Source organism: Lutra lutra, chromosome 2, assembly GCF_902655055.1.
Source record: "Lutra lutra chromosome 2, mLutLut1.2, whole genome shotgun sequence".
Taxonomy (NCBI): domain Eukaryota; kingdom Metazoa; phylum Chordata; class Mammalia; order Carnivora; family Mustelidae; genus Lutra; species Lutra lutra.
Window position 1 is genome coordinate 100,824,747 of NC_062279.1, and position 16,155 is coordinate 100,840,901.

Genomic DNA, 16,155 nt, shown 5'->3' on the forward strand with positions numbered 1-16,155 from the left:
ATTCAGGATATTTCCAGTAGGAATGCTCAGCTATAATTACCATAGACCTTGAGGATTTTTACAAGGAAGCCATATCCTTGCTCTACTTCTAAATTGTGTGAGGTGTTTGGAGTTAATACAGGGTGAAGAGTGACAGACCTTCCAGAATATTCTCTGTATTTTTATTCTTGTTTCTTAAACATAACCTAAATTACCAAAATGGTATGAGACATTGTTATCACCCCTGGGCCTATAAATGTCAAGGATAAAACAAAGCTAAGCCATTGACTATTACAGACAAATCACAGTCATCCTCCTCATTTCAACCTCATCTCCTGCCTTCTGAAGGGACTCAAAGCAGTGCCTGTGTCAGGGCATGCAATGGTAGCAATCTCAACCTCAAATCCTCCCACCATATCTATCTCCTTATATCCAGGGTCTACATGAATGCTCTGGAGGGCCAGAGAAAATCACTCCTGTGGAATTTTGTCCATGGACCTTATGGCCGTGTGTAGGCCCTTGTCATAGCCCTTAGAGGTTGTGCTAGCTTATGAGTATCAAGTATGTTAATTGATATTATCTTCCCAGAACTGATTTCTTTGTTTTAAACATTGGTTCATTTTTGTTTCAAGCAGTGTTGCAGGTAGGGAACATATTGATATGTCCAAAGAAAATATTCCTGATTTCTCTTCCTTGGGCATCCTTCTTGCTTTCACAGAAATCTCAGTCTAAATCAGTGCACTTTTTCCTTCCCTAGGCTATGCCCATCATGTTCAGAGCCTTAATTATCTGCCTCCCAAAGTTTTATATTTTCCATGGTCTAGCTTCGTAGAAACTTAAATAACATCTTTTTACAAAAAAAAGAAATCCCCAGCTTTGGAGTAACAGATCTCTGTCTTCCAGATTGATAAGGGTGAAAATCTGATCTTTCCCACTAATTATTTAACCAAATTGATAAATGATGCATTTTTGCTTCATATATGTTTGTCTCCCCCCCCACCCCAGGTCAAAGAGTTCTACTCATATCCAAATGAACCAGTGGCTATAGAGAATCTCAAGAGAGGACTGGCTAGCCTATTTCAGATGCAGTTAAGCTCTGGAACCACCAACGAGGTACTTACTAATATTAAGGATCCTGTATATTATTTGTCAATAGTTACAGAAGTTGCCTATATGGATTTCTATTTTAAGAAATTCAGTAAAAATTTACTACTGTGGTAATGCTCAGAAAGGGTGACTAGGGTGGTTAAGTCTCATTTACATGTGAAACAGATTGCCATTTATCCCAATTTGTACCCAAATACAGGGTGAAGGAAATTCGAATCTATTATACTAAGGAGACTTACAGAATGACTAAATGGCAGAGGTGCAGAAAACATTGGGGAGCATTTCAGTGGCATCACTGTACATCACTATCCCATGGGGACCTTATTTAAGATATGGATTCCCTGCAGAGATTCTGATTCAATAGATCAGGGAGGACGTGAGCATCTGTATTATAACAGTTTTCTCAGAGAGTTTGGATGCATTGTCAGTTTGGGGGACCAGGGTCTATACCAACCCCCTTCATTTTATGGATGAAGAAACTGGGGTTAAACTAGAGAAGTTAAGTGTCTCTCCCAGTATCACACTTTGGGTCAAAGGCAGGGCTGAGTCTGAGTTACCTGTTCTGAATTCAGCCAACCCAGGAATGGGTGAAAAAAATCTAATTGGCAGGGCTGGGCCAAGGGAATATTGGGTAGTTTACTAGAATAAAAGCCAGTTGAGACCCAAGGGAAGGGACAGAGAAGCTAAACAGTCTGTACAGACATACATTTGCCTACACTCAAATTGTTAACGTGACTTATAAAGAGTTGAATTAATCCCACAAGTTTTTAAGGATTTCTAATTATATTCAGCTAGTCAAAGAGCAAGTGCACACCCATACTCACATCTAGATACAGCATTAAAAGTCAGATCCCTTTCCCACGTAATTATCCACTTACCAGAGGTTTTGATTATGACCAGGTCATTTGTCCAATTCTTCCTAGATGTTAAAGAGAAGTAGGAAATCCTTTATTATTACTGGGGCTCGTAAGACCCAACAAAAGAGGATGACAAAGAATCCACACGCTTCAGGAAACACTGAATTCTTCCTGTCCTTTGGCCTTGTCAGCCTGGACAAAAAAGCAGCCCCCCATCACAATATCAGGAACCCCAGTTTTCGGGCCGCTTCCCACTGGAATTTAAGTGGTCCATGTGAAAATCCTTAAAGATGTATTTTTACTTTTCTTTTTAGGTAGATATCTCTGGGGATTGTAAGGTGACATACCAGGCTCATCAGGACAAAGTGACCAAAATTAAGGCCTTGGATTCATGCAAAATAGAGAGATCTGGATTTACAACCTCAAATCAGGTATGACCGATATGACGCTCTTTAAGGCATCCAAATAATTACATTTTATAGAGATTAATTTAAAATAATAGAAGAATAAGGTAACAAACAATTGGGGAACATTTATAATTTTTAGTTTAGGGTATTGTTTCACACATACCAAATGAAAAGGTTTATTTTCATATGTTACAAGTTTGGGTGCTGAAGGAAAGGTATTAAGAGGAAGCTCTTTTGAAAATTAGAAGAGAGTTTGCTATTTGACTTGATTCAGAGATAAAAAGCTGATTGTTGCAACTACAAATATTTATTTACTTACATATTTATTTATTTAGGTCTTGGGTGTCACTTCAAAAGCCACATCTGTCACTACCTATAAGATAGAAGACAGCTTTGTTATAGCTGTGTTCGCAGAAGAGACACATGCTTTTCGGATGAATTTTCTACAGACCATCGCAGGCAATATAGTATCAAAGTAAGATAATGAGGAAATTTAAATTCTCTTTCTTATTCTTTGATATATTATTATATTTGGCTTTTAAATATACATGTTAGAAATGTTGAATGTATGAATGTTTTATATATGTATTTATTAGATAGACAGAGTTTTCTCATTTTGACTGTTAGCTTCTTGAGAACTGTGATTATATCTTATTCATCATTAGTTTTCATGTCATCTACAATAATATAGGGCATACATTAAATACTGTTTTTTAATAGAATTTCATTTAAAATTGTATCAATAATTTATTGAATTGAAATACATTTTAGATTTTTTTTTAAAATTTTTTATTTATTTATTTGACAGAGAGAGATCACAAGTAGACGGAGAGGCAGGCAGAGAGAGAGAGAGAGAGGGAAGCAGGCACCCTGCTGAGCAGAGAGCCCGATTCGGGACTCGATCCCAGGACCCTGAGATCATGACCTGAGCCGAAGGCAGTGGCTTAATCCACTGAGCCACCCAGGCGCCCCTGAAATACATTTTAAAAAGGCAAACTACTTGATTCGTTCTAGTTTATATTCTAATTTCTCTGTCAGATCTTTCCAATGGTAAGGTTAAAAAGTGGTGGCATTTGCATGTTCTCTCTTTGAGCTTTTTGTTGTTGTTGTTAAGAAACACATAAAAATTCCATCGTAAAGTGACATGACAGGATTTTTGTATTTTTGATTTATAATACTGTATTCAAGCCCATTATTTCAGTGTGAGAAAATTTCTCTGGTCAGAAGTTCTCAGGGACTTAAGGACTAGAATTTTCAAATCTAAGAGTATATGTTATTTTCAGATTTTAATTTAGAAGATTTCCTAACATTAAATATATTCTATCTTATGCCATCACTTGTCAAATGCTTTCTCTCAAGTAGCTCTAATATCAGAGTGCAGTGGATTCAAAGTCTTGGGAAAAGTGCTTCACGCCATAAATGCTTGAAAATTCTTTTGAAGTCTCATCTGGATAGAATTTTGCATTTTGCTTTGCACCATATTCTTTTCATGTATTTTCGTATAAAATAGATATTTTAAATTACTTATCAGGTCTATCATGTTTCCATTGCCCTACAACAAACCACTCCCAATTTAGTGGTGCAAAAAGCAACCGCCATTTTATTATTCTCTCTCGGAATTCTGGGTCTTGCCTTGGCTCAGCGAGGCATGCCTTGTTTGGCCTCTATTCTGCAGTGGCAGTCACTGACCAGAGCTGGTTCAAAGGTTGCTCCCTCACCTATTTGCTCTCTGGACTGGGAAGACTGAAACTACTATGGTTTCCCCAAGCATTTCTCTTTATCAACACGTGGCCTCTCAAAATGGCAGCTTCAGGGAGTCACACTTTGTACATGGCAGCTCAAGTCTCCAGAGGGACATGTGCTGCTGGCATTCCAGATGAAGGCTGAATTTCCTTTTTAAGATTTAGCCTTAGAAGTCATATAGTTTCCTTCCACTGTCCTCCTCTTAGTTGGGGCAAATCACAGAGTCCTGCCCAGGATCAAGGATAGGCATGCAGAGGCTACATCTTTTTCTTTTTCTTTTTTTTTTAAGATTTTATTTATTTGGCAGACAGAGATCTCAAGTAGGCAGAGAGGCAGGCAGAGAGAGAGGAGGAAGCAGGCTCCCTGCTGAGCAGAGAGCCCGACGTGGGGCTCGATCTCAGGACCCGGAAATCATGACCTGAGCTGAAGGCGAGGCTTTAACCCACTGAGCCACCCAGGAGCCCCCAGAGTCTACATTTTGATGGGGAGAAAGCATTTCAGGCAAAAAATATCGTGGAAATCATTTTCAGTAAATACGATTTCCTAATTATCTTAGTTAATTAATGGTTGTATGGATGATATTTTCAGAAAGCAGGGCTAAATTTAAAAGAAGTGACAGCACGTATCTTCTTCAGCATCCGAGCAAGTTTTCTTTCCCGTGTTCTCTTAAATCCAGACCGAGATTTTGAAGCCCTTGAGTAAAATTGTTGTTCCAGGAAGATTTCATAATTATCTCGAGGTTTCTGCAGTTTGAAAGACACAGACTCACATAGTGTGAAGAAATTTGTATCTGGTTTGCCAAAAGAATGGCAATCGGTAGCTTGTTCACTCAAAAGAAAGCTGCTAATGTGATATTTCTCTTGGTTGTGCAGGCAGAAATTAGAGCTAAAGACCACTGAAGCAGGCCCAAGACTGATACCCGGAAAGCAGGTTGCAACCATAATTAAAGCTGTTGATTCAGAGTACAGGGCCCTTCCCATCGTGGGACAGAACTTTCAGAGCGAGTGTAAAGGATGCCCTTCTGTAAGTGTGAACAACTTTGTGGGGTGGTCAGATAGGGGAATAATCATGGCTTAAATTCAATTTTCCTTTTGTCTCCAATGGAAGCTTCAGTTAATTCTCTGAAGAAAGCTTATGAATAGCTACCAGCCACCACTGAATTCTAATGGCACTAGCACTTAATAGTATGCACCCTAGATGATGTGTAATCCAACAGTAATTAACTAATAATTATCGTCCACTCATTTCAAATAAAAAATGTTATGACTTAAGGGCAGCTTCTGAATAATAATACCTAGAATGCAGTTGGGGGGTAAAGGGCCTAATGAAATTCGGGGAAAGCATGTAGTGTGAAGAGCATGGACAAGAATCTGAATCCTGAAAGTTCTACCACTGAGTAGCAGTAAGTCCTCAGGTGAAATATTTTACTGAGCTCAGTGTTCTGAGTATTGATATGAGGACTAAAAAAGGATACTGAGCTCTCTGCTAAATCAGGAAAATTTTCTTTACCACACCCCAACTCCCTTACCATTATAGACAGAAATGAGATAGCACATCTCCAAGGCAAAGCATAGGTCATTATAACATTTTAAGTCCAACAAAGAGAAATTTCATTTATTGCATGATTCAGTTGTGATGGTGGCCATATATAGGTCGTTAGGGTCCAGCATTTCCTAATACTTAGCCTCTTGTCAGGAGAACAAACCCTTGGCTTCATGCTCTGTTGGACCATGAAATGCCAGAAAATGCCATTCCCTTGGATATTATTGGCAGAGAAGTAGAATTATCAAGAACTAATATCATAATTTGCTTAAAGTATAAGACACTAAGTCATTGCTAATTTCTCAAATTTATCAAAATTGAACTAAGGAAAAAACAAAAAGTAAGAATCATCATTCTTAAATCTCATTTTTTGTTTGTTTTTCTTCCATATATAAGTTAATGTTCCAGAGTAAATTTTATAATGTGTCATATGAAGGTGGAAATTATTTAGGAAAGTGACTGATGAAACCAATCATCTTTTTTAATGCTGTGAACTATTCATTTCTCTCCCCATGGTTATTAAAAATTATAAGTCATTTTTAGATTTGATAATTACTTCTTCATTATTATAGGAAGGGTTTTTGTCTTTGAGGAATTGCTGTTGCAATTTCAGCACATTGTCACCATTGCAACCCTTTTAAGAAAAAAAATCTGAATTCAGACTAGTATGCTCTCTGCCCTCAGAAATGACCCAGTAGGTCTTTAGCTAAGAATAGTTGGAATTTTGCTTTGGAATACCCTCTTAAGATTAGATAATCAAAAAGGATTTGAAAAGGAGAAAATATGTGTCTATTGCTTATTAGGAGTGAATAATTTAAATATTAGTAGAATGCTGACTACCCCAGAATTAGAGAGCTGGAGGTCACTAACAGGATTAAACACATTTTTTACAATGAGGGGAAAAGTGGCAAACTATGAAAAGTCAATTATTTAGCATATTTCAAAGCCAGAATATCAGTAATTAGAATTACTTGCTATTGTTAAAATCATAATAGAATAACAATAGTATGAGAATTACTTTCATCTAAATACTACTCTACTTAACATGCAAATAATGAACCGTTCAGACCTTAGCATAGTTAAACATTGCATTTCATAAAAACAATAAAATAAAGAGATAGAATAGGGAGCTCAAGTTATTACTAAGATTAATTTTCAGTGAGGTCCCAGTACATAAGAAACCTGACACAGTTATTCAGCAGTTTTATGTTTCCCCCCCCTTCCAACATCTCCTGCCCTTAAAGAAAATTCTGCACAATTGCAGGATGGTCGTCAAAGCCTGGCCTTGGGTCTAATTCCCTTGGTATAATGAATGACCTTATAGGCCTGGAAGCCTGGGTTCTTTGGAGCTAAGTACTAACAGACAAAAATGGTCCTCTTGCAGAGGAATCTTACAGGGATCCAGGAGGCCTCTAGATTTGTTTCTGAGAGTCACAGGAATGTGAGAGGGGCAGGTGGTAATCAGGGATATGGAGGTAAGACACAAAAAGCTTCTTTTGCTTGTTAGCTACAAGGCATGCTTTCTTTCTGGGGAGAGCATCCCTTGACAATGCGGATGTTCAGAATCCCTAATGGGGTATGAGCCTGCAGCCTGGTTTCTTTGCAGCTGGCAGAGCACTGGCAGTCGACCAGAAAACACCTGCAGCCTGACAACCTCTCCAAGGCTGAGGCTGTCAGAAGCTTCTTGGCCTTTATTCAGCAACTCCGGACGGCAAGAAGAGAAGAGATCCTCCAGATCCTCAAGGCTGAAAGCAAGGAAGTGTTGTAAGTTCCTGAATCTGGTGCGGGGTTGTCTGTAGAAAAGCATTTCTGGGTTACTGGGTTCTTCTTAAGCAAGAAAGACCCCTTTTAACCAATTGCCCAGCTTCCAAATCAATTATTGTGTTGTTTTTGCATTTTCATCAAAGAGTTATTATGCCACGATACAATAATTTAACAATCACTTGGCCAGAAATATATGAGAACAAAGTTTGGTAGTGAGTCAGAATGAACATTTTTTGAGTGTTTATGAGTTTAAATCATGTCTAAATTGGTACATACATAAGGGAGGGCAGGGCTTCATCTTGACCCCAGTATGCATGTGCTACCTCCCTGTGTGTGGACCTATTAATTTACATTTGAAAAGATTCTGGAGTTGATTATAAAAACAGAAAAAGAGTATGACTTTTCAATTGAAAAATATGATTTTATTAAAGGTCATACCCATCAAAGCCATTTTTTTATATAGAAAAATTGAGAACTAGGGAAATAGTCAAAAGGATCTAGAAAAAAGAAATCTGTGCATTATTTGAATGTTTGCTGCAAGTGTGATTCATTGACATGCATAATAAAGAGAGTTGACTTAATTCTCAGATTTACTTTGTAAATGCAAGTGGTTTTTGTCTGTAACATAGAATTTGTACATACAAATTCAGCTGTATGGTGCTAATTACCCTAATGATACAGAAAGTGGCTCAATTAATCTGATAGCCATTAACATAATAAAAAATGGAAATTGGCCAACTTACACACACACACACACACACACACACACAGTACCAGTAGCTGTTGTCACTGAGTTCAAAAACTCAGTTCTCCAAGAAGAAAATTGAGATTTTTTTTCAAGAAGTTGTTCATTCTTGATTCTATTTGTTTTTACTTGCCTCAAGGACATTTTTAAAATTGATAGGAATTCCATATGACTAACTGGAGTTGGTTGCTCTCTTCAAAAAATAAATATTTAAACCAGAAGTTGAAAAATACACAAAATCAGAGATTCTCAGACTCCTGTTTTAATCATAGAACTTTAAAATATATTTGTAGGGTGATTTATCTTTATAGGAAAGGCAAAGATACTGACAAGAAAAGTTAAAAAAATTGTTATTAGTTTAGAATGGAGATTGAATTAAACTTTAACCGTATTTATACCCTAAAAACCTTAAGATAGCAATTATTTGGATAATTTCATGATGTAGCTTCTAAATCAGATTACAGGTATCTTCTGCTACCCAAAACCAAATAGGTTTCCTATTAAACCTTTTGTAACCCAAAATGGTGTTAAGCAAAGAATTACCATTAATTTACATGGAAAATTTCTGAGCATTTTCAGACCAAAAAAAATAATCTCTCTCAGGTTTTTCTGATACCTTAGAACACATCTTGCAAATGGATACACAAAATAAATGGAGATATAGCCCAGAGGCTTATAGACACAGTTCTAAGCTATGGTGGCCTGATGCTGAGATGCTCAGTGTAGGTCCCAGGGAAGGGGATTGGTTCGTGACCATACTTGCTGTTCAGGGGGCACACTGCCTCTATAATGGGCTTGCTACAAAACATGTTGAAGGCTATTTTATTTTTAACCTTTTTTTTTTTTAAACCAAAAATCCTCTTCAGATTTCTTTTGGTTACCAAAAACAGGTACTAACGTAGGTCTTTTGTAAAAGCAAAGTAGCCTAACACAAACTTTGGAAAAAGCAGGGGATACTCGTATTTATGTAATATTGTACTATATAATATGAACCCACAGGTAACGTAGTGTAATAGAAAGGATACTAGGATGAACTAAAATCAGAAGACTTAGTTTAGTTTAGTTTTTTTTTTTTAATGTTTATTTATTTTAGAGAGAGAGAGAGAGTGGGCAGGGGGAGGAGCAGAAGGAGAGTCTCAATCAGACTCCCTAATGGGCAGAGAGCCCCACAGGGGTGCATTCCCAGGACCCTGAGATCATGACCTGAGCAGAAATCAAGAGTCAACACCTAACTGACTGAGCCACCCAGGCAAGTTTTTGGGGGTTTTTTTTTGTTGTTTTTTTGTTTTAAAGATTATTTATTTATTTATTTATTTGACAGAGAGAAAGAGATCACAAGCAGGCAGAGAGCCAGGCAGAGAGAGAGAGAGGGGAAGCAGGCTCCCTGCCGAGCAGAGAGCCCGATGTGGGGCTTGATCCCAGGACTCTGGGATCATGACCTGAGCTGAAGGCAGAGGCTTTAACCCACTGAGCCACCCAGGCGCCCCCCCCAGGCAAGTTTTTAATTTTGGGAGACCTGGTTTTTAATTTTGACCTCCAACAGTGTACAATCTTTGAGCAAATTGTTTACTTTTAGCCTCTCCAGTCCTCACTTCTAATGTCTGTATAATACAGAGAATGATTCCTTCTATTTATTATAGCATAATGGAAGACAGGGTGGTGGAATATAACATTTCTTAAAGTGTCCATTGTGTGTACCTTGTTAATTTGCAGAATATTACCAAGTATGCCAAGAGGAAATAATTCTGTAAGCAACCGAGTTGGACAAATACTGGGTGAAACCAAATTAAATAATTCTCTTGGCTGCAGAAATTTTCAACATCTTCAATTGTAAATTATTACATATAAATTTACTTAAACATTTTCTAAACTTAAATAATCTTGAAGATCCCTTTCCTTACAGAATTTCATAGGAATAGAATCACATTGAAAAAAAAAAAAAAACAACAAACAACACTTTGGGAAACACTAATGTATTTAACAAATCATGGATTCCAGAGTCAGAAAAACCTGAGTTCCAACCCCAACTATACACTTAACAGCTAGGGGCTATTAACATCTCTGAGTCTGTTTCCTCATATGTAAGGGGGAATATTAGCACTAAACTGACAGAGATGTCTCATGGGTTAAATGAAATAATTGTATTATTAACAGCATATATTTATCAAGTGTTTTAAGTGCTCTACATAGATTATGTAATCTAATCCTCCCAACAGTTCTAAGGTGACCACTATTTTTAGCCCTGTTTTACAGACAAAGAAATGAAAGCAAAAGAGAAGTTGCACACCTAAAATTTCTGGTGCAGTACTTGTGTAATAGGCACCTAATAAGTATTCTCTCTCAGTCTCTCCTTCATTCACTACTAGGTTTTTGATAGGAACAAAATGATAAAGTGCAAGTGTTTCTTTTTTTTTTTTTTTAAGTATAAAGCACTAAACACATGTATGGTGTGTTTATACAATGTGGAACAAACTTACATTCGTAATATATTCATCAGTATGACAAATAGTTTCAGAAATTCTAGCGTCCAGACTCAACCAGATTCCTCACAACCGGTGTATGTAATTAGAACTTGCCTATAGGAGTTCTACTCTGTCCACACATAGCCATTATGGCTGAACGTTGAACATGAACATGGTAACTATACCATGGTATTTTTTATTTTTAGAAAAAATGAACAACATCTTCTACGTCAGATATAAATTAAAATTAAAAGGATTTCCCATCTTTTCTTTAAATAATACTGCCTGAGTTAAACTAGGCATTTGAGAAATGTGTACATTTGCAAAGCTAATTAGACAAAAGAGAATCAATGTTTGAGATCAATAATTCTGATGTATTACTCATAGAGAAAGGGATTTGAACCTAATTTATAATTTTGTATGTATTATTTTGACATATAAATTTCCAAATTATGTTTGGTTTAGGCTATTACAATAAAATTAGTTTCTATATTCTGAGTTTACATTGAATTAGAGAGTCGTTAAAGGAAAGGTTTAAAATAAAATGGGGGGTATTTTTGAGCAAGTTATTCATTTTTTGTTTTTTTTTAAAAAGATTTTATTTATTTATTTGACACAGAGAGAGAGGTCACAAGTGGCAGAACAGCAGGCAGGGAGAGAGAGGGAAGCAGGCTCCCTGCTCAGCAGAGAGCCTGATGGGGCTCAATCCCAGGACCTGGGATCATGACTTAAGCTGAAGGCAGAGACTTAACCCACTGAGCCACCCACGGACCCCATCGTTTTTTGTTTATATTAAAAAATTTCACTTCTTTAGGAAACTCAAATCAATGGACAGTCCGTGACTGGTAGAGATTTAAATAATTCCTTAAGCACACTAAATATTGATATCCGTGACTCTCCTTTTTTTTGTAGGCCTCAACTGGTGGATGCTGTCACCTCTGCTCAGACTTCAGACTCATTAGATGCTATTTTGGACTTTTTGGATTTCAAAAGTGACAGTAGTATTATCCTCCAGGAGAGATTTCTCTATGCCTGTGGATTTGCCTCCCATCCCGATGAAGAACTCCTGAGAGCCCTCATTGTAAGTCAAGTGAACACTGGGAAAATAAAGGCTCTCAGCTACTAAAAAGTTCATTAGGAATCTAGGCAATGATTGGATTATTTTCTATCCATTAATCCATTAACTGTAGTAAACTGTTTCACATAGTGTCTTCTTTGCAATTCCTTTAAAATAACATAAACTGTATTATAAGGAAATTAAAAGATTATATTCACTTATCATATAATATGACATAGAACAAAATTTCAGAGGAGATGATTCTTGGTTATGCTTCAGAAATTGATTTTAAAAGATCTGTTTTGACTTCAAAATCCTTCTTGGCATTTAATACACAATACGTTGAAGAGATACAATTCTTCCAATACAAAAAAATTGTATTGGAAACAAAAGCTAGACTTCTCTTGGGTCCAAGATTTAAAAACAAAATGTGCACTTATCCACTTACAATCTAATGGAATAATTCATAATCTTTTTTGGAAAATGGGACCATTTGAAGACCTGATAAAATCCATGAAGCTCCTCTTCACCCATATGCAAAATTTTAAAGACTATTTTTTTGGTTCACTGACGCAGTGAACACAGGCCATAAACCCCTCGGGAGTTCATAGACTCATGTTAAGAAGACCTGGAGAGAAGAGATTCTATTAACTCTTCAATTCAAATTTAGAAAGTGAATTTGTATGTGTTACCAAATCAAAATTTTGAATTTGCTATCAAGGAACATAAAACATTTTCCTTAGACATTGTTTACTTTGCTTCTTGAAAAAAATGTTTCTAAAAATGTCCCATGGAAATGCTTAAATGTTTTGATAACCTATTTTACCTCTGTTTACCAATTACTCTGGCTAATAGAGTAAGTTCAAAGGTTCCTTTGGGAGCAATGACATCAGAGAAACTGTTATGATCATCGCTGGGGCCCTCGTCAGGAAGCTGTGTCAGAATGAAGGCTGCAAACTCAAAGTAAGTGCAAATCCAGTCTCATGTGTTGTGCAGTTCCATATCTTTCTATGTCGTACTCACTGGGCTGCCTATCACCGGCACTCCTAATCTCCCTTACCCTACTCCACTTTCTCTATTTCATAGCAGTTATTGTCATCTAGCATACTTTACAGTTCATTTATTCATGACATTTATTGCTTATTTCTGTCTCTCACTGAAATGTAAGCTCCATGCAAAAATGGATCTTTGTCTTATTAATACCACTTGCTTAAAATAATAGCCGATGCATAGATAATGTTCAACAAATACTTCCTAAAGAGTGAATAGGCTATTACTCCCTCACCAATATATGTTTATTGAGTGCCCACTACATATGTGGCTTTCAGTGGCATGGATGGTATAGTCCTTTTCCTCAGAAACATATTAGACTCTAGGGCTATCTCCTAGAGGAGAAGTTTTCTTTTCTTTTCTTTTTTTAAAAGATTTTATTTATTTGACAGAGAGAAAGAGAGAGAGATATCACAAGTAGGCAAAGAGGCAGGTAGAGAGAGAGAGAGCAGGGAGCAGGCTTCTTGCCGAGTAGAGAGCCTGATGCGGGGCTCCATCCCAGGACCCTGAGATCATGACCTGAGCCGAAGGCAGAGGCTTAACCCACTGAGCCACCCAAGTTTTGATGGAGGGAATTTAGTTACTTCTAATTATCCAGAATTTTACATTTTGTTTTTAATTTCATTTGCTCAAAGCTTCTCCATTTGTCTGAGTGGACTATTAATTTTAACATCTTTCTCATAGAAAACCAAAACCTTACTTTGTACGCATAACTAGATATAGAAAATCCAAATGGATTAATATCCAAAGCAGCCTATCTTTCTATAATGCAAATAGATTAAAGATGCTGAATATATAAAAAATCTTTTTTTGGTCCACATTTATTATACAGTCAGCTTCTAGTCAGCATTTTTCTTCTCTCTCAAAAAAGACTAGGGGTACCTGGGTGGCTCAGTGGCTTAAAGCCTCTGCCTTCAGCTCGGGTCGTGATCTCGGGGTGGGATCGAGCTCCGCATCGGGCTCTCTGCTCAGCGGGGAGCCTGCTTCCCTCTCTCTCTCTCTCTCTCTCTGCCTGCCTCTCTGCCTACTTGTGATCTCTCTCTCTCTGTCAAATAAATAAAATCTTAAAAAAAAAAAAAAAAGACACCACTATATTATTTTCCTTGCTGAGTGCTTGCTCTTAAAAATAATAGGGAGAACATTCTTGAAATAGTGCCAAAAGAGGCAACCTAAACTAGAATATAAATTAAGTACGAGAAAGATTACTAAAAAAAGAAATGGCATTGAAAATGTTTGAACATCAACCTGTTGAATTCTGGCAGAGACCAAATTTGTATTACTTCTATGACATCAAAGAACTATGACCTCTTAGATATTTTTTCAATTTCTATAATTATTTGAATAGCTGATTTACTTCAGTAATCATATATCAAATATCTTGACTAAAGACAGAATTCATATATGAAACATCCATTCAGCAGAATTTAATAAGCATCTACTCTGTGCTTATTATTAGTCACTTAATATAAAGATACATAGAATATTCTACCATCCTCAGAGAACTCCCAGTCCTTTTATCAAATAGAAACAAAAAAATAATATTGAAATATAAACAATGTACTCTGAGAATACAGAATATATAGCAAACTCTTCTTTTTGGGGGTGCTGGGGAGGGTTTCGCCAAAATAGTAATATTTGAGCTTTGTCTAGAAGAGCTTTTTAGGTAAAGGCATGATAGTATGGAACGAAGGACATTCTAGGAGAAATATAACAATGCATGAAAAGGCCCGAAGTCAAAATGAGTCGGGTATGCCTGAGAACAGTGAGAAATTCTGTGGAGCTGGAGCACAAAGTATTCATATTAGTGGGGCAGATAGGTGAGAGCAGAGCTACAGGCAAGAAGGGAAGAGAGAAAATAAGTTGGATCTTTATTAATGAGAGGCTAACGAGTCCAGCCATCACTCTGCAGAGAGAGGGGAGAATGGTGTGTTTTTAGACAGGTGAATGAGATGCTCAGATTTTTTTTTTTTTCTTATTTAGAAAGATTCAGAGTGCAGGGACCAGCTGTTGACTGGATTAGAGCCAGCGAGATCTGATTAGAAATATTTGCAACAACAAGATAAGAAGTAGTAAAGTTCACACAGTGGCAGTAAGGTGAGAGAAGGAGAGATTCAAGAGTCAGTTGGGAGGTAGATTTAATAGTACTCAGTGACTGATGGGATATGGGGAGTGTGAGAGAGGTAAGATGCTGGGTGACTAGTAAGGTTCCAGGGTAGGGTACTAGGTGTGGTACTAGTACGGTTTATAGAACATAGTTTGGGACTGGGAGGTGGGTAGAGCTATGAATTTGTTTTCACAATGTTAATTTTGAAATCTTCTGGGTCACCGAGTTGAATTGTCCAAAAGACAGATGGCTGTAGCCACCTGCAGCCCAGAAGAGGAGTTAGGGCCAGGAACAGAGTGGCTGCAACCTTGGGAGAGAGTAGAATGTAGAATAAGGAAACTGAACAAAGGATTAAATGTAAAGTTTGGCTGAAAACAGGATAGCCAAGTTCTCATCACATCTTTAAAGTTATCTTGTAGGGAGCTTAAGACTATCCCCTTTCACTGTCATTCAATTTTGTTAATATCTTGGGGCAACTTTTTAAAAAATGCATCTTTGAAGATAATTAACCACCAGATGGAATTGTTGTAAATGTTCACGTTTGTGTTTCAATGTTCTGCTGTGGAATATTCATCTACCTATAGCTTAGTTTGAAGACATATGAATAGAAAGAAAATGATGTATTCTCAGCAAAAATTTAAGGTATTTACTGGGCATACAATGCTCTGACTGCCCAAAAGGTACCTGCCATCTATTGAGTGCTAGTTTTTGAGCATTTACTAGCATGAAATTTCTTGCCTACCTCATGGCAGTCGGAGTGATAGCTAGACAAGTTTACTCAGTGAGTATAAAGTCCCCTATTTCTTTTTCTTATTAGTTTTTGTTATGTCTTGACCTCCTTGCATCGTAATTTCATTTTTCCTTAAATGTGTATTTGAAAAGATTCAAACCTACAGAAAAGGATAGAATAAGAAGAATAGCATAATTCCATGAACATCTGTGTTTCCTTCACCTAGATTTGCCAGTTTTTAACATCTTGCATATTTCCATTATCTCATTGTTTTATCTCAATTTATTTCTATTTTGATTCAACTATGTGAGAGTGCGTTGCAGACATCTGGCATTTGACCCCTACGTGCTTTTAGTTCTTACTACGTGAATACTGTTGCATGTAGGCCCTTACGATGGACAAAGTACGTATATATATACTTATTAGTTGGTGAGTTCATACTGCTATCTTTAATTCCAGTCCAATGCAACAAGCTTCTTTCTCTCCTTCCATTCCATATGCTTATCTTCCTTCTCCTACAGAGAGAACTTTGGTGTTCAAGAACATTAATATATTAAAATTCATTTGCTCAAACCTAAAACACACACAAAATAGTTTTGGAGTTGCTA

General features: G+C 36.9%; 1 protein-coding gene across 1 annotated transcript in view; it reads left to right on the plus strand.

Moving 5' to 3' along the window:
- MTTP (microsomal triglyceride transfer protein) overlaps positions 1-16,155 on the plus strand; it is a 45,906-nt gene that overhangs the window by 12,582 nt on the left and 17,169 nt on the right. Inside the window, exons 4-10 of the mRNA XM_047718069.1 lie at positions 985-1,092; positions 2,258-2,374; positions 2,686-2,825; positions 4,966-5,116; positions 7,242-7,399; positions 11,519-11,687; positions 12,519-12,626. Coding sequence (XP_047574025.1) covers positions 985-1,092; positions 2,258-2,374; positions 2,686-2,825; positions 4,966-5,116; positions 7,242-7,399; positions 11,519-11,687; positions 12,519-12,626 — 951 coding nt within the window. The remainder of the gene's footprint in view (positions 1-984; positions 1,093-2,257; positions 2,375-2,685; positions 2,826-4,965; positions 5,117-7,241; positions 7,400-11,518; positions 11,688-12,518; positions 12,627-16,155) is intronic.